Source organism: Phlebotomus papatasi, chromosome 1, assembly GCF_024763615.1.
Source record: "Phlebotomus papatasi isolate M1 chromosome 1, Ppap_2.1, whole genome shotgun sequence".
Lineage (NCBI taxonomy): Eukaryota > Metazoa > Arthropoda > Insecta > Diptera > Psychodidae > Phlebotomus > Phlebotomus papatasi.
In genome coordinates, this window is record NC_077222.1 from 50430938 (window position 1) to 50457127 (window position 26190).

A 26190-nucleotide genomic window follows, 5' to 3' on the forward strand; every position below is an offset into this window, starting at 1 on the left:
GCCATCGCAGGAAAAATATACCAGAGAATTTTACTCATAATTTCCCACGAATATTCTACTCAGAGGACGCCTCCTCCTCTCAGTACCATAAGGATGGGGTGAGTACTTCACATTTCAAGAGTTGCTGTATGTGTAAATTTCTCAATTTTACAGTGAGGTTTTGGTGGTTAATCCTTCAGTGAGAGCTTCTGCACCCACATAAATTAATAAAATGCTTTTAGCGCAAAAACACGCTTTTGCAAAATTACTCAAAACTCTTCATGGTTTTCTGTAAAATCAAAAGCTCTGAATCGACATGATTCATTTCTTCCACAACTTATGAGCTCTTCCAAGCAGTTATAATTTCCATATCAAATTCTTAGCATATGTTTCTTTATGTTGTTATACTCTTAGCCCTCGAAATTTAATTACAACGAAACTCCAAAAAAATATTACAGTACTCTGTTGTAGTACAACTCAGTGCCTTCAAGGTTCTATAACCGTAAGAGTAAGCATTTTAATTTTTTATTAATTAACAGTAGATTCGCGCTTTCCATTCCGTCTAAATTTCTACCACAATTCTCAGTTAAATTCCCACTTACTTAAGAGTAACCGTACCGTAATTTAGTCAGCCTGCAATTTCGGACACTTCATTTATTTTCTCAAATTTCTATAATTTTTTAGTTTTTTTTATATTCCGGAGATTATACAATGTGAAAAAAACAAACAATATCACTTCTATGAAAGAGATTATGTGAAGCAGACTTTTAAAGAATTCCGGAAGGACAGAGAACTATGATAAATCAAGGTGACCGAAATACTCAAAGCTATGTCTATATTTTTATTCATTTTAAAACGTATTTAGAATGATTTTAGAGAAAACTAATAGGATAAACTATCTACAAGGTTCCAAGCAAAACTTTTTAAAAATAAGAAAGAAAAAATTCAATTTGTATTAAAAATATTACATTTCAAACTTAAACATTTTGACCCTTGCAAGCAACTATGCCGGAATTGGGTACATGGGTTCAGTTACTCTATGTAATTTTCCTATTACAATGCCAAGATCTTTGATGAAGAAATAAAAAAATTAAAGAAATAGTAGAGATCAAATTTAAGTTTCTTAGAAATTGCAGTTTCTAAAATTAAAAAAGTAGAAATGAAAAAAAAAGAAAATGTTTATAAATTGTAAATGCTTAAAATCAGTGAAATCTTCTAGACACTGACATTTGTGGTTTGATTTATATGATCTTGATTTTATGATCATTTTTTCATTTTTACTGGCCAAAATCGATTTTTACTGACCGTTTTGAATTCTTTGCTTTGTTTTGAAAGCTTTGCTTTCTTCTACAAAATAAACTTTAAAAAAACTACTTAAGGTGAGTATTGCATGAATTTTGAAATTATAGAAGCAAATCTTTTATATTTGAGTTTTATTAAATTAAAACAGGAATTTCTGCCACTAGATTCGGGCGATGTAAACTTCATTTTTAAAATTTCTCAAAATTTATTTCATTGATTTCGTTGACTTTAACAAAATGTTTTTAGACCGTGCTATCCAGATTAACCAGAGAATTTTTGTTTTTATCGATCAGATTAGATGAAGATTTATATATTTTAAAATTCAAAATATGGAGTAAATCGCACAATAATTTTTACTTCTATATACAGAACTTTGTCAAAAATTAAAATTTCTATTTTTATAAAACTTCTCACATTTTCAATTAAATAATTATCTTAGACTTTTAATAAGCTTACTGTGCTTTCGAATTAATGAATTATATTTACTAACAAATACAGAAAACAATATCAAGTGTAGGACTTGCAAGGTTGAATTTTTATACTTGTCATTATTGAATATTTTTAAAATTTTAAATTCTAAACTAAACCACAATGTTTTTCGTACTCATTATTTATAATTTTAAAGAAAATTATTAAATTCACTTTACGACTCTTAATTTTTAAGGAGTTATAAGCTTATCATATAGCCATTAAGAAAGATAATCCTTAGATCCTAATTACTTTCGAAACGGTTTCAGGTATTAAAAACTAGTTACAGTGTAATTAGTAGCAAATGATCCTTAAAAATCCTTAACACTTAGAAATCGATTTGTTTATTTTTAATGACCCTTTCACACTTGTGACCTGTGTGTAAGGATCAGCCAGGGTATAAAAGCCAGGTTTCCTTGAGTCTAGATTTTAGTTGTTTTCGACTATTCGCAAAGTGAAGAAGTCAGACTACAATGTGTACCAAAAGTGAGTGTATCAAGTTTCACAATAAAATGGACATTATGTCCAAACCTGCTGTGAAGAAGGCCCGTCAACCCGAATTCATTGGATCTGATCCGGAGACATCCCTGTATTTCCGGGGAAAAAGGGTCTACATTAAAGTGCACCGAGACAAGTTGCCGAAAAACCGCCACTTCAGTAAACCGACCTTAATTTTGTCCCGAGACGTGAAATTGGAGTTTTTTACGGAGATTCTCCGGTTCCTGTACGTGAAGAAGATTGAGGCAGACAGGACAAACTACTTGGAGATCCTGAATTTGGCTACGGTATACGATGTGCACGAAGTCGAGAGGGAACTCTTGTTCAACATCAACAGCTACCTGAACTACCACGATATTCTGGACTTTGGGGATCTGCGACTTTTGACGGTCTTCAAGAAAAAACTGATGGTGTGCTTCATCGAATCTTTGCGGTACCTGATGGTGCAGTCAAACCGGAAGCTTCGGGAATCTCTTGGAGATTATAGCGTCTATTTCGCCGTATATGGGGAGGAATGTGAGTGCCATGGATCGAAAGTGTGCCATTACCTGCCAACAGCACCTGGACTTCAGTATCTACCTCCGGAAGGCATTCGATGCCTTGCTAAGATTGAGTGTTCATCCGAACGGGAGGTTCCCCTCGTTCAAATCAGCTTTACAATCCAGGACATCTACGGGCATGCAAAAGCAAGGATTCATGTCATTGAGGACTACTGTTCCTTAGCGCAGACTGTGGAATGTGTGCCATGTGGCATGAGCCTAGTCCCCTATGGACAAGTTATGGTGGCAAATTTTACTGATTTTGTACTTGCTGCTGGGGTTAGTTATAAGTTTGTAATTGAGTTGGAAGGAAGTATTTTTGTTGATAATACCCCTGATCACGCAAAGATTACCATAAGTATGAGGGGATATCGTATGCTCAAGTATCATTTTTGTTCTCTACCCCTACGTAAAGTTAGTAGAATTGATTTTTCTCACATGTCTCAAAACATAAGTAAATGAGTGTAATTTTAAATTTTGAATAAAAGCATTTGTATATCAGCAGAAAAAACGTATTTATCTTTACATCTGATAATTCAGCACTTTTCACTTTTGGCGAGGAAATTGTGTTTGGCTGTTCTGAGTGCTCATCCCTTGGCTACAAAAATTATCCATCTCTTGTGTTGGTGTTTACTAAGAGCGGTGATCCACAAAGTTCATCGTTTAAAATTTAGGATTGAATGATAATTACTGTGGAGGGAAAGTTTTCAACAAACATGGAGCACCTAATTAAATCACTAATTTTCCAGTATCCACTGGTCTGTGCATTTCTACCATGAAAATACGTTGAAAGTGTAATGTATATTTTCTATGAGAGATGAGAAATTTTGTGTAACTTTTCAGCAAAATCTCTTTAGTAAGCCTTTGGAAACTTTGCAAACTCACCCGCATACTCCCGGACCAGAAATTTCTCAATCCCCTTTCTTGGGTATCCCAGCTATTGCATGAAAATTTCTCAAAGTGACCCATATAGGGATCACCGAGAAAAATGTGGATGGTAAAATTTACCATCCTCCATACAAAATTCTAATGGCCGGATAGTAAAAAAGTCACCCAGCAAACGCGATATTAAATTGGACTGTCAAAAATTGTAGAATCTATTGCATGGATAGTAAATTCTAATAGCCGGATGGTAAATTCTAATATCCCCGGATATTAGATTTTACTATCCGGATGGTAAATTTTACTGGCAGGATAGTAAATTTTACTAGCCGGATATTAGAATGAAAAATGTCCGAAAAATTTATTTTTCCTTATTTTAATTAATTTTTGGCCATTGTTTGAGGGCTTGGGGCCCTTCCTGGATGACATTCTCTGTATTTCAAGCCATTTTGATGCGTGAAAATCTTTTTCCAACATTGACGACTCAGCCGAGATTTGAACACGCGACCTTTGTGATGACAGTCCAGCATCTTCCAGCTGCGCCACGAATTGCTATAATGTATTCAAAGCATATCGGGAACCGTTGCATCGGCACACACGATATTCCAAAATGACATTCTAACAGTAGGATGGCAAATTTTATTGGCTTGGATAGTAATTTCAATCCAAATTACTATCCTCCGTTAAAATTTACTGTCTTCCAGTTAAATTTTAACATCAAATATGCGGCCAGTAAAATTTACTTCCCGGATATTAGAATCTAAGAGAGGTCAATGTAAAATCTAAAGGAGGATAGTAGATTTTACCATCCGGCTGTTAGAATTTACTATCCATAGGATACTAAATTTTAAAATGTCAAGATGGTAGATTCTAAAGGAAAGTATCTATGGAGGATGGTATTTTCTACTATCTTTTGAGGCAGTAGAATTTAAAGACACGATTTGTAGAAAATACCATCCAAATTTTTCTCGGTGATACCAGGGCTATATAGAGGTCAAAGTTCATTTTGAGAAATTCAAAATTAACTCAAACTCCACGAGAGAGCAATTTCCACAATGCATTTTTTTCAACTTTTCACCATACAGGCTTTCAAATAGTAAGAGATATTAGCTTCCGGTCTTCGATGACCCTCCCACGAATTATCATTCTCTAGCGAACTTACTTACCCAAATACCCCTCTTCTGACCCCTTCAAAAACTTGTTTTTTTTTACTTATCTCAAAATTGGCCCTGACTATTTTGTTCATTTTTGGATATGTTTTGGAGGTAGTATAGCTGAACATTTTGTCATTCGACAACTTTCACCGGTTAATTCGCCATCTTGAATTATTCAAAGTCAAAGTTCAACCACCCTGGAGGGAATAATTTGGACCGATTTGGTTACATTTGGATTTTTGCAAAAGGTATTGTAATTCTAAACCCGACCAATGGGTCACAATCGGTGATGAATCGGTAAAATAACGGTAATACCTATATTTTAAAACTGCTATTTTTCGCATTTTTTCAATCTGCTGACCCATATAAAATTCAAACAGATAACAGGTAAGAAATAACAACTTGCGGTCTTCGATAATCCTCTTAAAACGACATCGAAACTAATCTCTTTCATTTTCTCCCTCCCCCTTAATGCGTTCCCTATTTACGTAAATATGTCAAAAACGAGGTTTATCTATTTTGTCTCAAAATTGGCCCTTGCGATTTCATTCATATTTGAATATGTTTTGAAGGTAGTCCAGCTGAACATGTCGACGTCGACAACTACTGCCAGAAAAATCGGTATTTTGAATTATTCAATGTCAAAATACCTGATTTTCACCCGGTTTGGTCAATCAACTAATTAAAAGGTTAATGATTCTGTAAGGTACCCTCTTCTTACACAATACTTAGACATTTAGGAATTATACTTATTTTCAGCTTTAATACAAAATTTTGTTATAGAAGAATACTAAAGACTAAAACATCTAATGTCGATTTTTTATATTGGTATGAAAGGACGTTATGTTCTAAATATTTCTCCCTCTGTCCCAAAATAAGTCGTACGTTTGAGAAAAATTCTTTTCTCAAAAAAAGTCGCACGTTTGGAAGAAAATCACCAGGACGAGGACGAGACGGTGTAAAGTAAAAATGTTGTGTTTTATAAATATCTTGTATACTATCCTACATCTTCAGTGGTAATATGGAGGTCCACCCACGATGGTAAGATAAGAAAACGATGTCTTAAAAACACCTTTCTTTTGAATATTTTAAGTAAGATTTAAGTGCCAAAGGGTTAAAGATGGAGACTTAGGACTTTTGCCCCCCCCCTCGTAAGTCGACTATGGGACCATTAACATGCCTCTCATTTCCCCCTTTTAATTATATATTAATAATAATTAAATAATTATAATTATTTCCACCACTGTAGCTCTTAAGGATGGTTTTCACTCATCCTTTCTACCATGACCGGTCGATGAAGACTATCCTCGAATGCTAGAATTAAAGAAATACTTACGACCAGCTGTATGAGAAAGTCATCCCCGTAGGCCAAAATTAGGGTAAGTATGCCAATCGGCATAGTTGCATGTAAGCACCGAAGTCCTAAGCAATATTTTCAATTCATATTGATATTTTTTGTTACTTCCTTTTCGGGAGGATTGTGTGGAACCTTCAAGACCCAGTTTATCATTTTTGTTTTCTTTAAATCACTTCCTAAAATATTGAAAAATTAATAAAAATATGGACATTGCTTTGGGTAGTATTTCGGCAACTTTGTGTGAAATTTCGGCCACCTTTTTTCTGACCACATTTTGTGACGCAACGGATAGAAAATTTCAAAACGTGAAACGGAACGAGTTTAATACTTAATTTAATACGTTTATATGACTCACAAGCCCAGAGATCTTCCGTGTAATTTATCCTAAACACCTGAAGAGTAGCATCTCAAATTTACGCGCAGATTCCCGTAGCAATTTGCACTTCCTGAACTCTTCCAATGACTTTTTCACATCATCTTTTTCATAGAAGCGATGGTTTTTTTCTTCGGACATTGTAGAATTCAGAAATTGAAAAAAAAATTTAATGAATAAGAAATTTAGGAAAGCAAAAGATGTTGCCGGAATATCCAGCAGTACCTCACCGGAGAGACGCTCACAAAGTATATACTTTTTTACGCGAAATACAGGATCCAGCTGGGAAATTTCACCCGAAATTTAAAGATTGATTCACTATTAACATAAACAGAAACAATCTTTAATGAAAACTAATCAATTTTCATGAAAAACATCGAAGGAAAACCTTCTGCACTGCTAGAGACACAATCGATCTGTCACATTTTTTGTAAGACTCTTTCCAGACTAAGTTTTTACAACGCAATTTAAATTCAAATTATACCTAAAATTTAACTGTCTTTGTGTTAATATATCCTAAAATGAATAAATATTTGAAAGCAAAATGAATTCATTGACTATTCGATGATTACATTCATAATTTTTATTAATTTATTTGCATGGCCGAAATTACACTCAAAGTGGCCGAAATTAGAAGCTGGCCGAAATTTGGCACACTTACCCTACCCGTATTTACACGGTATATTAATATTTTTTGTTGTCTTGCCTTCTGTCATATAGGGTAAGTGTGTCAAATTTCGGCATAGTTGCATGCAAGCGTCAAAGTCTTAAGTTTGAAATGTAATATTTTAAATTCAAATTGATTTTTTATTCTTTCTTCTGAAAGAGTGTTGTTGGAAACCTTGTAAAGAGTTTACCGTCTTGATTTACTCTAAAATCATTCTTAATACATTTTCAAATGAATAAAAATATAGACATAGCTTTGGTGCCCTATTTCGGCCACCTTCATTCTCATGGTTCCTTGCCCTTCGGGAATTATTCCAATATCTTTTTCACGTCATCTCGTTTGTCGAAGATCCATTTTTTGTTATTTTTTGCATTGTATAATCTCTAGAGTACGTAAAATTTTAAATTTCATGGAAATTCGAGGAACAAAAAAGGTGGCCGAAATTGCAAGCTGGCTGGAATTTGGCACACTTACCCTACTCTCACTCAAAAGAAGCCAATGTCAGATGAAGCCCTACTTTTCCCTATTGAGAGCTTTCCAAGAAGTTCTACTTTGAAGAGTCGTTCAGAATTTGCAAGGGATGCAAGTACGGAGAAGAAGTGCTTATTGATATTGTTTTCATGCATCAAAATTTCTAACGTCAGATTCTAATTCTAATAGAGACCACTTCCTTTCATGTTTGGTGCACAAATTCACAAAATGTGTATGTTCTCTTCACTTTACTTAAACTTTATTGTTATATAGTGGTGCTAATTACTGCCATATGCATTATTCTCCATCTCCACCCATTTAAACGACAAATGCAAGATAAAAACCGCGATAAGATAATAATATAATGTTCAAATGTTTACATAATTTTTAATTAAATTGTAGCTGAGACTGCTACGTTGGCTCAAAAAGGTGAATAACTAGCAGTAGTGTGAAAGGTTGAACAAAAATAATCTTAAAAAATAATTTTGTAGAATTATTTTGCATTTGAAATTTTTATCCACAAATACTTTTGTATTTTTGTAACTATTTCTAGACATAAAATAAATTTAGAGCTAGAAGAGACTAGAAAAATTATCAATCGCAACCCAATGAACATCCCAAATTCGTTCCCCGAGTCTCTAAAGTGCTTCGTCAAAGATATATGCGATATGGCATTGTTTTGATGGGATAAAACTTCCTTTACATCCGACGATTCTGGTATGCCTTTAAATTATCTAGTTGTTCAATCTAACACTAGGTATTATTGTATTGGGCCTGATTGGTGCAGCTTGTGCAGCTTATAGTAGACGATTCTCTTCCAATCCCACCAAACACACAACCAAACTTTCTTGGGCCATCGTCCTATAGCATGGCCACAGTTTGTATTTCTTTATCGATCTTTGTTCACGATCAAGCACTATCCTATAGCGAATCTGTTTTACTATAGTTAAATTTCTATGGAAGGGGGCTTAACTAGGTCCTAGCGTATTGCATTCAGTATCAATTAATTTTATTATAATTTGAAAACAAAAACATTTCTATACGCAATATTCAGAAAACTGACGGAAATCACTAAATAAGGATCTAGGATCATTTATCAAGAATTTATCACAACTTTTATATAAGAGGTTTCAAAAAGCTGTGTACTGTTAAATGTTTGTCACGCATGAGTGGCCTGAATACTGTATTAATATTAATTTTCATTAAAAAAAAATAATTTTCCCCGCTAAAATAGAGAACAATATGTATAAATCCAATAGAAAATTTTCTATTGAAAGCTCAGCATTTCATCCTCGTTCTACTCCTTAAAAACTTGTTTGCAAGTACTTAATAACCTCTTCTGTTCTACCACAACTCTGGGGTATTTTCCTGTAATTTTCTAATTAATATGTGCATTATTCTCTAATTAGATGCTGTGGGAATCCTTCATCAGACTCTTTGAAGTGGTTCTGAGTGCTGCGAACATGCCATCGGCAGGGTCAATTTTGCGGTTAGTAATAATAAATCCTTTGACGGTTTGCTGCAATCTCCAACTCATTTTAATTCACTGCATTGAGTGTACCATTAAAATTATACTAGAATTTAAAATTCATTGTGTCACCATTCATTTGGTGTTAATGCATTTAAAATGACTAGTCAGTCACTGGTTGAAAGAGCTTCCAGTCATTGGTGGACGAATATGAAAATTGCATTATACCACGAATTTTGGTTTTGGAAACGAGAAAGCTCAGATATCTCTCATGTCCACAAAACCACATTCTGGGGAACATTTTCAGTATCTGGCTTTTATTCTATGGGGGTGGGGGTGGAAAATTTTGTGGGAAAATGGGCGATGTGGCGAAGCATTACAATCTTATGGGGGTACAATTGCGATATTCAACTGATGAAGTAAGTCAATTAAGTGCTTTTTGCCCACCGCGATGCTTTTGAGAAGCCAATTCCTGACTTTCAATCACTTGACCTAAATGGACTTTTTTTTCCTGCATACGAATCGATAGAAAAATCCAATTTACGCTTTGAATCTGGCATGAAGTTAGTTTTCGTTCTGCTCCTTCGACTATACCAGCAATAATCGCTCATAGATCCTTTAACTAAAACCTTCGACGTAATTAACTCTTTCATTGAGGGCAATTCAGGGGTTTCCGCAAGTCCCACAAAATTCTGGATAAATGAAATCAATAATCAATTAGTCCAGCAATTATAGCTTCATCACCGTCTCTCATGAACCTCAGATTGAGTGGATTGGCAAATGAATAAAATATTTATTTGCCATTGTCCACATAAAGAATGGAAATCAAATGAATGATTCATGGATGGGAGTTTTTTTTTGTCCTCTGCAAATTTCCCATTTGATCAATACTATGCAGAGAATTTTCTTCTTGTTACATTGACAAAGAACGTCTCCTCAGGTCCATTTCCACTTACCTTCTCAAGTGGTAATTTATATAAGATACTCGAATACCTCTCCATCTGACTCTGACTTGATGGTAACTCACTCACTTCCATTCTCATCTGCAAATTCAATGAACTGTCCGCACCAAGAATTTACCCATTTGGAATCTCCTGAGACCAGTCGGCAAACCATTGAGAAATCCACCCACTCTAATGTGGTTCACGGATGGAAAATGATGACAATGCTGTCATCCCACTTCTTAAACATACCCCAGAAAATGAAGTGGATTGTGGAGCAATTAGGAGAATGAGGTGGAAGATGTGGCTTTCATTTTGAAAATCTCAACGAATCTCCAACGTATGGGAAAACCACTGGAGATGATAAATTACACCAAGTGCCATTCTATTTCAGTGGCATGCTAGAAAAGTGCTCTACTTGGGGAAGACATGCGTTAAATTTAGGAAATTTCTATGTCATCTATATATTCTAAATCTTTCCCTCAACAGACACTTCATTGAATCTCCGTGAGAAACTATCAGAAGAAAATGCAAATATGCATTTTGCAGACAATGCCAAGACAGCAAAATAAATTCATACAATAGTATAGTACAGCTACAGTAATATGAAAGATCAAAGTTTAAGGAGAGAATCTAAATATTTTGCGACACCGCTATTTTTACACAAAGTGGGAGATAGGGGCAGTTTCAGCCTGAAACTTTCAGGTTTTTCTAATTTTGGTCTGAGTTTTTTTTTGTGAAATTAACATGAACTGTCTGAAAATCTAAAATCACAATTCTTAGAAATAGATGTTGTGAAGGCATGAAACTGCCCCTAATAATATCAATAATAATAATAATAATAATAATAATAATAAATTTATTCAAACTCTCATTTCCCCCCTTACCATGCATCTGCCGCCGTCTTAGCGTTGTAGACCAGCCTCCGAAGCCAAACGGCAGAAATGCTTCTTCATTGGATGTGTAATCTTTGAAAAAATTACTTTTACAAAGTTGACATGGCAAATTTTATGGCAGAAACCACCATGCCGCTAATATTAAATTATCTCAGATAATTATTCTTTGATAATATGGATTTGTGGAATTTTTTCAAGGACACTGCTTAAATTTACTAAAAATATTGCACAGTTCAGCATCGAGATTTAAAAAAAGCTCTGGAAATTTCCCGAAAAAAATTTCGCAAAGCGTCCCAGGATTTGTGAAATATTCGAACTTGTGACTTAGACGCTATACCTCAAAAGTACTTTCTCATAATCTACCGGTTCTAGATTTATTAAACAGATTGAATCATTCAAAATATCGTTCAAAATACCTTGGGACTTGGGAGTATACAACTTATTTTCCGATATAAATTACTAATCGGTTACGAATCGGTTCATTACCGCTCAGTCTTGTTAGAAATTCCAAAACCTTTGTAACGAGCCAAAATATGGCACAATTCGGTTAAGAAATACGCTTTCTAGAGCCTTTTTGACGTCGATCTTGAAAAACCATTATTATAAATGATTCAATGGTATTTTTGTATTACCCACCAAGACAATTTCTAAGATATATTAAAAATTAAAAAAATACAAGACATGTTTTCGAGCAATCCTTAAAAACATGGTTTTCGAGGAGTAGCGGAGGTGTGAGGGAAAATGAGGGGCATGTAAACGATCCTTGGTTCGACTGATTAGGGAGTACCCCGAAGGTTCTATCTCTATTCTATCAAAGTTTCTATCTCTAACCGTTTGGGCTCTAAGAGTGGTAACGGCCAGACGAACGGTTAGACAAACAAAGTGGCGCCAAAAAAATTCGAAACTTCAGATTTCTAAAATTTTTCCAAAATACGACTCCTTGGGGGATAGGACGTAGAAATGATATATCTTCAGATCAAATTAACCCTCTAACGGGTAAGACCGCCTCCAGGCGGTCTTCACAGAAATCACATTTACAGCGACAATAAAGGTTTTATTTATTTAAAAGTGCTATAGTGTCCTCGGTAATAATCTTATAAACATCTCTTGAAAGTTTGAACTCATTTTGACTCTTCGTTTTGTTGCTATTCCCAGTTTTGTGTGACAGATCAGAGAAAAAGCAACAAAAAATATTAGTTCAAAAAACCTCATTTCCAATTTCCATAAAAATACAGATTTAAAGTTATCTGACTAAAATGAATTTATTTTTTACTGAAAGATATGTCATTTTACTTTGTATATTTTATTTAAAAAATTTGAAAAAACTAAAAATGTGAATTTTAGAAGCAAAAAGAGTTTCAAAAATTTTTTATATTTTCTCACCTAGCGCCCAAACTAAAAAAGATAATGAAGAATGGGTGGTTTTTTCGACATTATTGGATCATAATTATCCTAGAAAACATTGTTTTAAAACTTTTTTTTCGCATATTAAAAAAAAAACACCGTTAGAGGGTTTCATACTGCTCTCTCTGTGGAGTTCAAGTAGTAATTAATGTTATGGCTCCAAATATGCAGAATTTTCAAGAGTCTATTTCTTGGAACATATTCTGTTGATCGGTTCATCATCGATTAGAACTGATCTGCATTTAATGTCAGTGGAACTAGTTTAAACCTCTCAGGGACTTCAAGGCCTTGACAGACCTGAGGATTAGCCAAGAGACGGCTTAGAGTAATTATATTCGACATAATGGTTAAACTTCATTTCAATCATTTTCCTCTAAGTCGTCTCTCGGCTTAAGTCTTAAGTATGTCTAGGATATAAACGCACCCAAATCACTTAAGGTTACATGGTTCAAGAAGTTTCAAAAAACTGGATATTTTCTTGAATATATCAGCATAATAAAAAATTATTTATCTCAAGCTTTTAAGTACACTTAAGTAATATCTTTAAAACCTATGCTTAATTGATACGTCAATAAGAATCGTTTAAAATAATCTAAACCAGTAAATATTGTTACAGGCTTTATAAAGACATATAATAATATACATTTACATTTAAAAGATTTTATACTATAATTTCCTCGTATATGATTCAGAGAAATGATAGTGCATAAAATCATACTCATTCTTATGATTATACCAGGCTCTTTCTTCGTAAATGCAGATTTGGTCTAGATTGAGTAATTACATTTGCATTTCGATTATCCCTAAATCGGTCTTGCTTTGCAATATGGTAATTTTTTAAAGATGGAAATTCTGACCATCTCTGGGATTCTCTGAAATTGTTCTAAGGGATGTATGGTATGATGAAAGTGTAATGATTGCAATAATAGCAGAGGAAGTTACAAGTGTTAGAGGATAGCAAAGGGAGGACGATTGTGGCATACCAAATTTTCCATAGATATATTAACAAACCCTTTTGTGTGTCGTACACAACAAGAGTTTCCTACAGTAGAGCATCTAACAGGGTTGGCAATCTAATTCTCTGTACCATATAGTATTTTTTTTGTTTTAGGTATGGGACTGGTATTATTGTGTGGAAAAAGAAAATCAATCATGAGAAAAAAAAGGTTAACAAACATCCCTTTGGTGAGATGGGGTTGAATGAGCAAGGGGAAGAGAAAGAACGGAAGTGGCAAAAAGCAAAGCTTTCGTAGAATTTAAGTAGAACTTTATAGACAACCCTGAGCTTGAAGTTAAACATACCATCCCATTCTCTTCAGAGATATACAAATGTAACATGCTATATACTGCAGATATTCATCGCTGGACTACTCCTAAGCTCAACCGAAATCAACCATTTGACCATAGGCTATACAAGTCGCTTCCAATGGTTTCCGCAAACATTTTACTAAGGGGTGTGAGAAACACCACAAACCCGGAATTACAGAACCCTTTCACCATTTCCTCTTATTCCAATGCGGATACATTTCACTATCCCCACACGCAAAGTCTAGCACTGCACATTAAATTCACTTTGTTCTTAGCCATTCGCATTCATGATTTCGGATATTCTCTGCTCCAATTAATGCTGAACTGACTTAAATGTATTTTTGAGTTAGTTGGCATGTCAATTAAATGTCAGAAAATTATGGAGCATCGAGGAATTCTACTATATACCTACTCCAGATCATTCTCTATTGATGGGAATCGAGATTGAAACCCTTTTCCTTCCGCAAACTTATAAATGTCCACCAATATATCCAGGGTAAAATGATACAAGTCTCCCTTCCAGCATTCAGTATCCACTCCAAAAATGAGGCATACAAATGGACTATACGGGAATTGGTTGAGGTAAATTTCACAATTAATTAGTTTCCTAATTTATTCAAAGTTTAATTACACAGAGTTCCGCCCATGTTGTTTTAGTATACAAACTACAAAATAGATATTGGGTTTTATTTTCATAGCTATGCAAATAGCAAATTTGTGATAACAAGCACCAGCAAACTTTTCCCTCATCGCAGAAATAGTATTGTGAGCAAAGCCATTAGGAGTATGATACTTGCCAATGCCATTTTATGTGAAGAACTACATCTGAAAGTTCAAAAGAAATATTTTGAAATTTATTGTTAAAAGTAAAATTATATTATTGTGCTAAAAGTTAACCGTTTTCCCAATTAGAATTTCTTTTCATCAACAGCAAATAAAGTGGAAAATAAGTTAAATATTTATTCTTATACCGTTCACAAAGAAATTCTAGCAGAAGAGGGTGATGAAGTTTCACTCGCGTCAACTTTGGCTATAACTTTTTTTCTTTAAATTAATGCGAACTGTATTGAAAATATAAGAGATGGCAAAGCGTCTCAGGCTTTGCGAAGTGCTCGAACCCGTGGTTTAGATGCTATACGTCAAAAGTATTTTTGCGTCATTTATCATTTACCGGTTCTCAATAGATTTATAAATTACTTAAATGCTAGTCCAAGATAGCTTAAGAGTAATAAAATTGATTTTCGCATAAAAATTAGATAACGGTTATGATGAGCCGATTCATTACCAGTTATAACCGATTGGAATCAGTTCAGGCTTGTCAAAAATTCCAAGACCCTTCCGACGAGCCCAATCATGATACCATTCGGTTAAGAAACTCTTTATAGAATCCTTTAAACGTTCGACCTTGAAAATCCGTTATTACGAATGATTCAAAGGTATTTTCATATATGGACGAAATGTACGTCTGGGTAATCTCTAAAACATATCCAAAAATAAAATCGCACATCGCGTAAAAATTAAAAAAAAAGTACATTACTGCTCTTCCGGTGTTCGACAAAGAATTCGTTCATTTCAAATTAAAAGACTTCGAATTTTTGTCAAAGCTTTCGATCTTTGGTGCGGGTCTTCTTCGGTGGGTCAATTCAAGCCGTTTTCCTATTTGAAATCTAGTCTTTCGCCTGACTATTTTACCTTTTACTTTGATTTGGGATTTTTGCATTAATTTTTAAATTAAGCATTTTACCTATTTAAAAAATGTATTCCTTATTGGTGTCCTCTTCTTTAATCGATCTTTGTTGAACTTTACTATTCGTTTATTCGAAATATTATTTTTTCTGATTTATTCTACAATTATCAGGCGAGTAAGAATATCATGTATTTTTTGGGAATTAAAAACCTCAATTTAGATTGCGTTGAATTAATAAAGAAAAATCTGGTTTATATAAATTGTATTTCAGTCACGTCAGTTTTTCGAAAGTTTTCCTTTAATGCTCACATAAATTATATACCAGAATTATTTTTATCTTTTTCAATTATTGCTTAAAGTCTTACAGAATTTATCTTATTAACTTTCTTTCTAGAGTTCGCTTCATGTATTCGATATCTCCATAAAAATAATTCCCAAATTTTCGATAAAAGTTTTTTAGTTATCATATTTGTGATTTATATTCAGCAAAACTTAATGGGCTTACAAAATTTAATCATTCATTAAATTTGTTAAAGTTTGTTACACGGATACTAGGGACGCTCTGTTAAAAAAAGAAAATAAACGAGTCCAAAAACAAGTAAATTGAATTGTTTATGCTTCAAAGCAATTAATCAGATCAAGTTCTTCGGCAAAATTGTAGAGGTGATTTAGATCGATATTTCACACATAAATCGTTTTTTGTCAATTTATTTGAAACCTAGATAAGCTTCACATGCCAAACATACATTTATTTCAGGAATTTGATTTAAAATCAATGCATAACATCTCGCAACTTCAGCTCCAAATCGAATTTGCATGCAATCTTGCCTGCTGGACAGACTTACGACTTAACGTAATTAAAATCAAAATATTAATTGAACTAAATTCCCATCGGTTTCCCTCTAATTAGTTTTTCAGTTTAAGCCGAGAGACGGATTCGTTCCGTTCAGTAATAACTTTTCGAAGAGACAAAGCCACTTCAAACCAAGCCAAACCTATTCGAAAATCTACCAGAAGCCTAAAGTGCAAGTTAATATATCGGCCGCTTTAACGCTGATTGTTCTGCCATGTCGAATTTCGATATTCTTGACACTTAGGGTGTCTACACATTGTAAGCAGTTTTCGTCAAAAATTGTTCTTTTGAAGGAAATCGTCCGCACTGTTGTAGGTAGAAACGTCAAAATTCTGTCAAAAATGCGATTTTTGACGAAAATTGCTCCCAATGTGTAGAGCCTTTTATCGGTAAGAATGTCAACAGCAGCGTGCCAACGTTTGCTGCAAAAAGCGAATTTTTATGTACTTTTGTGGAATTTCAGGATGGCAGAACGATTGAATTGCAATTTTATTAAGATACTTATGCCCTAGGCACACTTACGACTTAAGCCGAGAGACGGCTTTTAGTGGAAAATGATAGAAATGCGGTTTAACCATTATTTCGAATACAATTACGCTAAGTCGTCTCTCGGCTAATCCGTAAGTCTGTCAAGGCCCTTAAATGTCAATTTCATGTTCACTTTTGTGTAACTCGTCGGTTTAAACGTTCGAAGTTCCAATGGGTTTTTAGGTAAGTTCTCTCTCATATACCTTCGAAAAGGTAAAGGAAAAACCAAAACCGGAGAGAGCTCTCAAATCGGGAAGGTTATTACTGAACGAGAGAATAAGAGATAAACTGATTGCAATGTAATCTAATTATTATATTTATTATAATTACGTTAAGATGACTCTCGGCTTAAATCGTATGTGTATTCAGCACATTATTTACGTTAAGAATTTCACCTACAATTAGGTGACCTAGGCATATCAATAGTTCTTCCTTTGTAAACAAGTTATTGCACCACAATATAATAATTTGGCGGTGGAATAACATATATTTAGTGAATGTATTATTGTTGAATTCGGATTTATATTTCTTTTTTAGGTTATTTATGTAAAACGTTGTAAAAAAAATTCTACGTCCAATTAAATTTGTATTGCAATATGCACCAGTAAAATAATTAGGTCAAAGGTGTGATACTTACATAATCACACCTATTTTAAAAAATACCATCAAATTATGTTCTGTGTAGATTTTCATTTACGTAATTAATAGAAGACTTATTGGTAATATCCTGATACTCACACTCTCGTATCTTGATTGGTGTGCCGGAAATAGGCTGGATTCCAGTGTTGCGTAGCCTGATTGACAACCGTAAGGGCGCTGGGTGGAAGAGTTCTACCCCTGGACATAACCCATGCAGATTCAGCATAGTGAGTGTTATTGACATTTTCGCAAGATGTTGCTATGAGATACCCATGGTAATCCGTATGGGTAATGTAGTAGTCAAATATGCTTGCAGCTAAAATTCAAAGAAATTTCCACGAAAAAGAAGCGTGTGAATGGCAGCAGATGAATGGTTTGCAATTTAATATGCCAGGAATATTTCATGTGATTGAATATGCACATACTTGGGTCTGTTTCATTATATATCATCACTAGACGTCCAGTTGGATCTATATATCTTGCATATCCACGTTTCTCGATGGTCCTCGGTGAATTCTCCAATATCTGCATTCGCTGGCGCACGTTCACCGTACTTCCGTCCACATTCATGGCGTAATTGACGTGGACGCAATCTGCATTCAATAGCTCATCAAGCTCCAGTCGCTGTATTTCGTACCATTCACCTAAAAACTGTTCAATATTGCCCAAATCATTTCAGACGTTCCAAAACCCAACTCATTGCTTCGAGCTTTTGCAGCTTTCAGCTTCTTTTTTTGTTCTAACGCAAAATCATTGCAAACTTTAAGACTGGGAGCTTCTAACTTTGGTGGTATTAATACGAAAAATTGAAGCGACAGGGTAGGTGCTCTATACGCTGTCTGAATTAATAATTTCCCAATTGCGGGAAAATGCTGTTTTGCTATAGAACTAAGTTATTGTCACAGTAAAGTTAAGTTTAACAAATGCTGATACTTTAACTTTTCAGAACACAGAAAAAGTAACTAAGCCTTTTAAAACTTTAAGGTTCTTTTTTCCTCATGTTTGGTTTCACAAGCGGCATTCAGCATTAATATTATATCATAAAATAATTAAAAAAAAATAAATGTTTTATCTAAACATTTTCTTTTAACAAAAATAACATTTTACTTATGATTCTAAGATTACAAAACCAGAAACAGATTCAATTTTGCAATTTAATGCTATGAATAAAGTACTAAGAAAATGTTATTGATGCGAAATTCGACTTCTTTTCGGAATCTCGAAAACCAAGTCTCTATCTCTAACTGCTTGTCTTCTAACTATGCAGACATAGCTGAATAAACAACATGTAGTTATTTTTTTTTAAATACTATAGTTCGTCTAAAAAAAGCCAGAGATTCAGAAAACCTAGCCCAAACCGTAAAAAGATAGAAAATCAAATTTGTTTTTTTTTTCATGAAAAGGACCAAAACTTAAGATTCTTCTAAAAATTCATGTCCGTTTTAGGACTTTTGGAAAATCTTTCCTCTAGAAATTGTTTTATTGAATGGTCTTTCTTTGATTGATATTTATTCTTCTTTAAATCGCCTTTTCTAACTGTACTGAGCTATGGAAAAGACTTTTCAACCACTTATTGGTAAATGATTTAAAATGCAAATTTTTCGCGTTTTTCGTTATAAGTTATAGAGAAAAATATTCTAATTTTTTGCTAAGTTGCTGGACTGATAAATTTCCCATTAATTTTTTAAAATGGATATTGCATTTACAGGGGAAGTTAAGATGTATAATAATAAAAATGTTCATCTGCTCCAGGAAAACACACTTCATTCTCTGATAGGTGTTTATTCGTTCCACGCTCTTTCTCAACTCCACTACATCATTCTTTACAAAAGAGTTTTATTTGGGGACTTAGTGCAAGCTTACATAGACTGAGGTGCATGCACTTATTTTGGAAATTGCTCATTGCAAATTTAGCAATTTGCCTGAAAAGTTAACCCTTTAGCTCATAAGGGGGGTATTCTATTCATACTTCAAAGGAGTTACATGGGTCAATAATACTGGAAAACGCCATTTTTTCTGTATTTTCGACATAAAAAATTTTAATTTAAGTTCCTAAACATATAAAAGTACATTTAAACTATTTTCTGAAATTGTCATTTAATCTGATTTACGGAATGAATATACTCTGAGAAATCTTATCCACGGCAAAGTGAGTTTTTTTTGGATGAAGAACTGGCGTAATGTGTATTAATAGGGGACTCTCCGGTGGTGGCCAGTGGATTTGAAGTCACTTCACAAAGAAAAAACACTTCATCAATTATTCCTAGAGCTTTCGGTCCTGGATGTGGACCTTCTTCAGTGGTCGTCTAAACTATGTTTTTTTGTACTTTATGAGGATCGTTATTTTGTGTGGGATTGCACAATATCAATTCTCAATTATTATCAATTATTCCAATTAATAAAAGGGTAATTTTGGAATATTTGACTCAGAATATCAACACTGATTAGCTCAATTTAAGCATATTTCTCGTTAAGATAAATTAAAATTATCTTCGACAAAGTTGTTGAGGAATAAATTTCCTATAAAAATATGTCTATTTGATATTTTTGACGTTTGCGAGAATAAAACGACACAAATTTTCCGAAGTGTGACAAAATTTGCCCCAGTAATTTTGAGAATCTCCACAAAATCGACTTTTAGAAAATGATTCTACAATCACATTTCTTTCGAGATAGAGGAAAATAGTCTTCTGCAATGTTGTAGAGCAGTAAATTTCCTATAAGAATATGCTCATTATAAAACGTTTAAGTTTTCTCAGAGCTCGTGAAAGGATTTAATATGCGTTTTGACAAGTTTTGCCCCAGTCTTCCCTACCTGAGTCATTTAAAATAATATGATAATCTCACTATTTCAGGCCTTTTAAATCCTTCGTTTTTTCCTTAGAAATTGTCATTTTTAAACAATACAATTTATTACTATTGGTGTCCCACGACGTCCTCGAGTATGAAATTTCCAAACGGAATAATCACAAAAATATAGAAAAAAGAACTGTCTGTTGTAGGCAAATTGCTTTAGTCTATATGCAATTTTATTTTTCAATAATAATAAGATGTTCGCTGTATAATCGAATCCGTTTACTTTTGACTTTTAAATGCGTTTTTTAATGGTAAACAGCAATTAATATTTCAGCATTTCCACAGTAAAGTTTTTGCGTTTGTTAAGCCACAATCACTGCATATTAAATTGATTACCTGGGAACGATTGAAATTTGGTACTGGAATGTAATTAGGACATCGTCCTTCCATGTGCACAGTCCCTAATGCAACTGGGACAATCACAAGAACCGCACCAATCACGGAAATTGACAACATTTTGAGGATTATCGCTGAATTTCACATAAACTAAAAATAACTGAAGCACGGTTTTTCACTCACTGAAATCCTGAATAAAAATGACTTACCCACTTGTTGCTTCACCTTCTTATATATCAACCCAAAAATATTGCACCGATAACCACCTTCAGTTGCCGGTACATTCCCACTAATGGCTCTCCATTATGCTTCATGACTCCATCCAAATAAATATTAACAGTACGATTATATTGCCCTAATATATTGAAGTAAATCAGGCCTTACCACTCGCAGACAATGTACTATCTTATCAATTTAAATAAAAAAGAAACATTATTTGAACATTGAATCACTTTTGAGGAATATCACGAAAATTACACAAATACCACAACATAACACATCTTTATTGATTTGTCATTTTCATACTGGTTTATTTAGAACTTCTCCTTCTCCAAATTTCACCCAAAAGTTAATAATGTGTATCTGTTTCGATACAAATAGAATTCACATACCATTGTAATTTAATTATGTCAATCAAATGGGATAAAATTAATATTTTGTTCCACTCTACAATATGATTCATTGGGGATCATCAAGCTACGCATTAAGTTCATTTATTTCATGCAATAAATTTATTTTATATGACGTAATTGCAAATCATTGTCTTTTATTGATGCTATTACACAAATTTTGATAAGATTTGATTCAGCATAAATGTGTTTTAGGGCGTGTGCCAGGTGGAATTACGATTTATTGCCATTCTAAGAAACCAAATTGAGGAGGAACGATCGGATTTTTCAAAAGAGATATTCGCCGAAATCAAGGCAAAAGATGATTTTGTAATTCAACCGGTGATGCTTTTTCGCAGTGTATATTGAAATCAAGTAGAATTAAATAAAAATATTTATTTTCTCAGCAAAAATGTCCAAAACTATCTTGTTCTTATTTGACACCCAAAGCAGCAGCTCCTGGAATGCCGGTGCAGTTTTCCCATCCCTAAAAATTAAAAGATGAATAAATAATTAGTCATGTTCTTTGAAATAATGTTTTTATGTATATCTTCTTTAAGAAAATAATTTTTTTCTTTGTATAAAATATTAGTTTGGAACTTAATTAATTTATTGGTGTGTCGCCGAAAACCTGAAATTTATATCTCAGATAGTTTAGCTTTAAAGGTACAATCGGCGAATTTGAAACTGACTAACGCCGAAGCATTTTTTTCAAAACCAATAATTCGTAAAATTTTACAAAGATGTTATCCACTGCGATATAATGAGTCGGTGTATATATTAAATTTTAAATTAGAATAATAAAAAAAGTAGAATTTTACTAGAATTTAAGAGTAGTTTGATATTTAAGTGGAATTTTTATAAAATTTTCAATTCAATTGTTGCAGTAAAAGATTATTGTATATATTACCATACAAGAGAACTATCTATCAAAACACAAATCTGAAGGACATTCCCATCTAAGAGCAATTAATTACAAGAACGTGATTACCCTAATCACCTTTGCAGTTCAACAAAGCATCAACTTGCAATCTTGAGGTGCAATCTCAACCCCTTAAGCTCCCATATCGTTCAATTGAGTCTCATCAAATAAGTAGAAATTTCGGACTAGATTTCAGATAAGACTATATATATCTCGTATGATGAATTCTCTCAGATAATGTGAGGGAAATGAGCGATGAAGAGTTAGGCGACAGGGATCTTATCAAATTCGATAATGGGTTAAAATCCCAAGAGCGCCATTGAATTTTGTCAAGTGTTGATCGAAATTTGTTTAAGATAAGGTCCTCACCTGAACTGTGCCACGGAGGTGGTCTCTGTCGAGGTATTCATCAATAGCTTCACCAACAACCTGTTCGAACTCCTCTGGATCGGGATGTGGCACCTTGGACAAAACCCAGGCATCCTCTGCAAAGAAATATGGAATGTTGTAAATTTGTTGATGTTTTAACTTAAGGAGGTGTGACTTACCGTTGGATTGACCATTTCCGAGATTGTGGCAGCTCCAGACGAGAGAGAAGGATTCATAATCGGTGGCAAGGATATGGTAATTGATGGTTCGGCCTGGCTCATCGTCGAATACAGCTTCGAAACGAGCATCACTACCAGCACCAGCAACACGATTGGCAGTTCCGTAGCGGTAGAGCTCTTCAAAATCATTCTCGATGTAGACCCAACGGAAAACGAGGTCAAAGCTATCATCCCCAGTGGAGTAGTACTCAAAGGTAGCGCAGTCACTTCCGTATTGTTCAGATGTCTCATATCGGTACACTTCATACCAAACTCCTTGGTACTGCACAGTAAAATCCCAAATTAACAGTCTAGTCGCCTTAAAAAGATGCTGCTATCTCACCTCTTCGGTACTGAAGTTCTCCACAACAGAATGATTGGGACACTCCCGGTCCATAATGAGACCCAGAGAAGAGCCCACAAGAGCCAATACAAGAAGCGTAACCTTCATTTTACCACTATGGCCACTGACAAATGATTCGGAATAAATGTTACAGCATCTATTTATATCAACTGACCTACCGGCCCTTATCAGTTTCGATACGTTTGAGATACTGTAATAATCTCTGGGGAAAATATTGACGTATCGAAAAGTCAAAATGATTTATTGGGTTAGTAGGATTGGTACAAAAAAGTAAGACTTAACTTTATTGTGGGAATTTCTTTCAACATCTTTATCTGCAGATGGTTTTATCAGTACCCACCAAAATATTCTCTTCTGTAGCACGGGTTGCAAGCTGAAACTTATTGGGCTTGTATATATTCACCAATCGTATGTCTTGACCTGCAAAGACCTCTGATGTGCACGTGAATTTGTCAAAAGCTATTTGTATCTTATCAGACCATATTTATGAATATCTCTACAGAAAACTGCCCTCGTGGAATTGTACTACAAAGCAGTTACGATATCATACACTAATGAGCTGATAAGTGTTTATTGTGAGGTGTATTTACGTGGCGCTAAGGCACCGAACAATTGCATAAAACCTGTATTCTGAATGCACAATTTGTCTCTTTTTGAACTTTTCAAGAAAATCACGTTCTTCCAAGTGCCCTAGCAAATGTACCAAGAGAGCGTCCTGGCAAAAGCAGTTGCATCGTAGAATGGTGGGTGAAACTCTCAAAGAAAATGAATTTAATTGAATCCCTTATGGGGCCATAGTAAAAGACTTTAAAGAGATTGCATAACGAAGCCTTCCAGGCACTTTAAGTGAAAATACACCATCGATTGTCTTCATTTGGAATATCAATTTGAAGCTCTTTGCCGAAAGTTTATTGCAATTAAAAGGAGAATTCGCATCTTCCATTTCAAATGTCCTTTTTCTCCTGGTTTTCTTTGAAAGATGGGCTAAGGGGGAAGCAAAACTTTCTTGGCGATAGCCCTCATGCAACAATAAGTTATATAGTGGAAGTGCAGACAAAGGAGAATACTCGTTATAAGCACTCAGAGAAATTTCTTTTAAAACTGTATAGTATCGTAATTAAAAAAAAACTTTCATATTTTGCAGGACAATACTTTGGTATATTCTGTATAAGCTCCACAAAAAATAATTTTACACTTAATCAAAAGACTGCGGAAAGGACACTGTCGTGAAAAGCCTATGACACTTATCACATTTACTGCTTGAACTCCACAGAGAGAGCAGCATAAAATTTTGGAAATCAGAAGTTTCGAGTTTTTGACGTTACGCTGGCTGTTTTTTTGTGCGGCCGTTACCACATCTAGAGCCCAAACGGTTAGAGATAGAGACTTGGGCCTTTCGGGGGACCCCCTCGTAAGTCGACCTTGGGACCATTAACATGCCCCTTATTTTCTTCCCATTCCTCCCCTTCTCCCCAAAACCATGTTCATTTGGAACGATCGAAAACACGTCGTACGATTTTCTATTATTTTTGGATATGTCTTAGAGATTACTTAGGCGGACATTTCGTCCTTATATGACAATTCCGTTGAATTGTTCCTAATAACGGTTTTTCAAGATCAATTGTAAAAAAAAAACCTATAGAAAGCGCATTTATAAACCGAATAGGGTTATGTTTGGTTTCGTTTCAAAGGTAGTGGAGTTTCTCAATAAAACTGAATTGGTAATGAACCGGTTCATAACCAAAGGTATATTTTTATTCGGAATTTAATAATATTATTTCTAAACTATTTTGGGTAATGTTTAGAGTGATTTATAAATGGATTCGCGGTTGTGAACCGGTAAACTTAAGAAGAAATTGACCAGTGAATGCGAAAACTCTGCCAAATCTTCAAACTTGTAAATACTGCTCATATTCTCATGAATTGCACCAATAAAGAACTTTAATCAACTTTAATAGTAGTTAAATACTGCGAAAGTACTTGTGAGATATAGCACCTAAGCGACGAGTTCAAGCAATTTGCAAAGCTTGGAAAACTTTTCCACCCATTTTTAATTGATCACTTGGAATAAAATTTATATCCATTTTTGTGAAACCCTCCAAAAATAGAGAACACTGGTAGTTTTTTTGGGAAAAACATTTTAATTGCTCGAATTCTACGAGAGAGCAGTTTCCATAATCCAAATTTTTTTTCAACTTCTCACCATCGTAAATTCCAAACTGTAAAGATATTGACTTTTGATCTTCGGTGACCCTCTTCCACAAGTCAACATTCTTTAACGAACTAACTAACCCGAATTACCTAAATTCCCCCCAGCCCTTCCACTTCCATCCCTTCCCTGCCAATCCCTAAAAAAACATCATTTTTTTAACTTAAAATTTAACTCAAAATTGGCCGAGACGATTTCGTCCATTTTTGATGTGTTTCGGAGATAGTAGGGGAAAGTACTCTCCCTTTGAACGTTCAGAGATCGGTCTTTGAACGTTCAGAGAAAATTCACATTATTCGAAAGCATGATCCTTCGAAGGGAGAGTACCTTCCCCTACAGATATATATTTCGTCCGTAACTACCTTTCACCGGAAAAATACTCATCTTGAATTATTCATGGTCAAAGGTCAACCATCTTGATTGTGAGCTTATTTTTCAACGGATTTGGTCAAATTTGGTTCCAAATGATTTAATTCCAAATCCGACTGTATCGGTCACACTCGGTTTATATATAAGGCAGAACTCCTTCTCGGGAGTTCAAGCAGCTGGCAAAGCCTCTGACTCTTTGCCACTACTTTTTTTTTAAATTATGAATATATTTGTAAATCATTAAACGCAAAAATAAAAATATAGTACGAGAACCCAAACATAAAATCATTATTACCTAGTAACCGATAGTATAAGTTCATTGGAATAAGGAAAAAATAAGCAGAAATATGACTTTAATTTGAGTATTCGAGATTTAGTGGATCCATAAAGTTTTAAGTCATTAGGAAAATTTGTTTTATTTGGGAAAACCCCACATGCCACAGATTAATATTATTAGTAACGTTTTTGTTTCAATTAACCTCAAACTAGCACTAAAAGCTAAAGAAACAAGATTGCGAAATATAT

The 26190-nt window shown here is 34.2% G+C and overlaps 2 protein-coding genes across 3 annotated transcripts; both read right to left on the bottom strand.

Annotated features, from left to right (window-relative positions):
* Positions 1-14380: 14380 nt before the first annotated feature.
* Positions 14381-20993, bottom strand: LOC129805644 (apolipoprotein D-like). Of its 2 annotated transcripts, none has more exons than XM_055853698.1 (4): positions 20816-20993; positions 17840-18065; positions 17514-17730; positions 14381-14532 (listed from the first exon to the last, which is right to left on the bottom strand). In XM_055853698.1, the coding sequence occupies exons 2-4, from the start codon at positions 17982-17984 to the stop codon at positions 14454-14456; spliced, it is 441 nt and encodes a 146-aa protein (XP_055709673.1). In that variant the 5' UTR covers positions 17985-18065; positions 20816-20993; the 3' UTR covers positions 14381-14453. The 2 variants fall into 2 exon arrangements, with proteins under 2 accessions (XP_055709673.1, XP_055709667.1); XM_055853692.1 differs by having other exon boundaries at positions 20607-20818.
* A 601-nt stretch (positions 20994-21594) lies between these two features.
* On the bottom strand, positions 21595-24420 carry LOC129805669 (lopap-like). Its single transcript, XM_055853717.1, has 4 exons — positions 23067-24420; positions 22685-23006; positions 22506-22621; positions 21595-21701 (listed from the first exon to the last, which is right to left on the bottom strand). Exons 1-4 carry the CDS (start codon positions 23172-23174, stop codon positions 21648-21650), a joined length of 600 nt encoding a protein of 199 aa, XP_055709692.1. The 5' UTR covers positions 23175-24420; the 3' UTR covers positions 21595-21647.
* Between the last annotated feature and the right edge of the window lie 1770 nt (positions 24421-26190).

Excerpts from the sequence above, each read along its gene's own strand:
- LOC129805644 (XM_055853692.1), bottom strand. The coding sequence starts at position 20,726 with ATGTTGTCAATTTCCGTGATTGGTGCGGTTCTTGTGATTGTCCCAGTT. Across the intron at positions 18,066-20,606 it reads CAAATTTCAATCGTTCCCAG|TTTTTAGGTGAATGGTACGA; the intron begins GTAATCAATTTA and ends AATATTGAACAG. Across the intron at positions 17,731-17,839 it reads ATATAATGAAACAGACCCAA|CTGCAAGCATATTTGACTAC; the intron begins GTATGTGCATAT and ends TTTGAATTTTAG.
- LOC129805669 (XM_055853717.1), bottom strand. The coding sequence starts at position 23,174 with ATGAAGGTTACGCTTCTTGTATTGGCTCTTGTGGGCTCTTCTCTGGGT. Across the intron at positions 23,007-23,066 it reads AGAACTTCAGTACCGAAGAG|TACCAAGGAGTTTGGTATGA; the intron begins GTGAGATAGCAG and ends TTTACTGTGCAG. Across the intron at positions 22,622-22,684 it reads CGGAAATGGTCAATCCAACG|AGGATGCCTGGGTTTTGTCC; the intron begins GTAAGTCACACC and ends ATTTCTTTGCAG.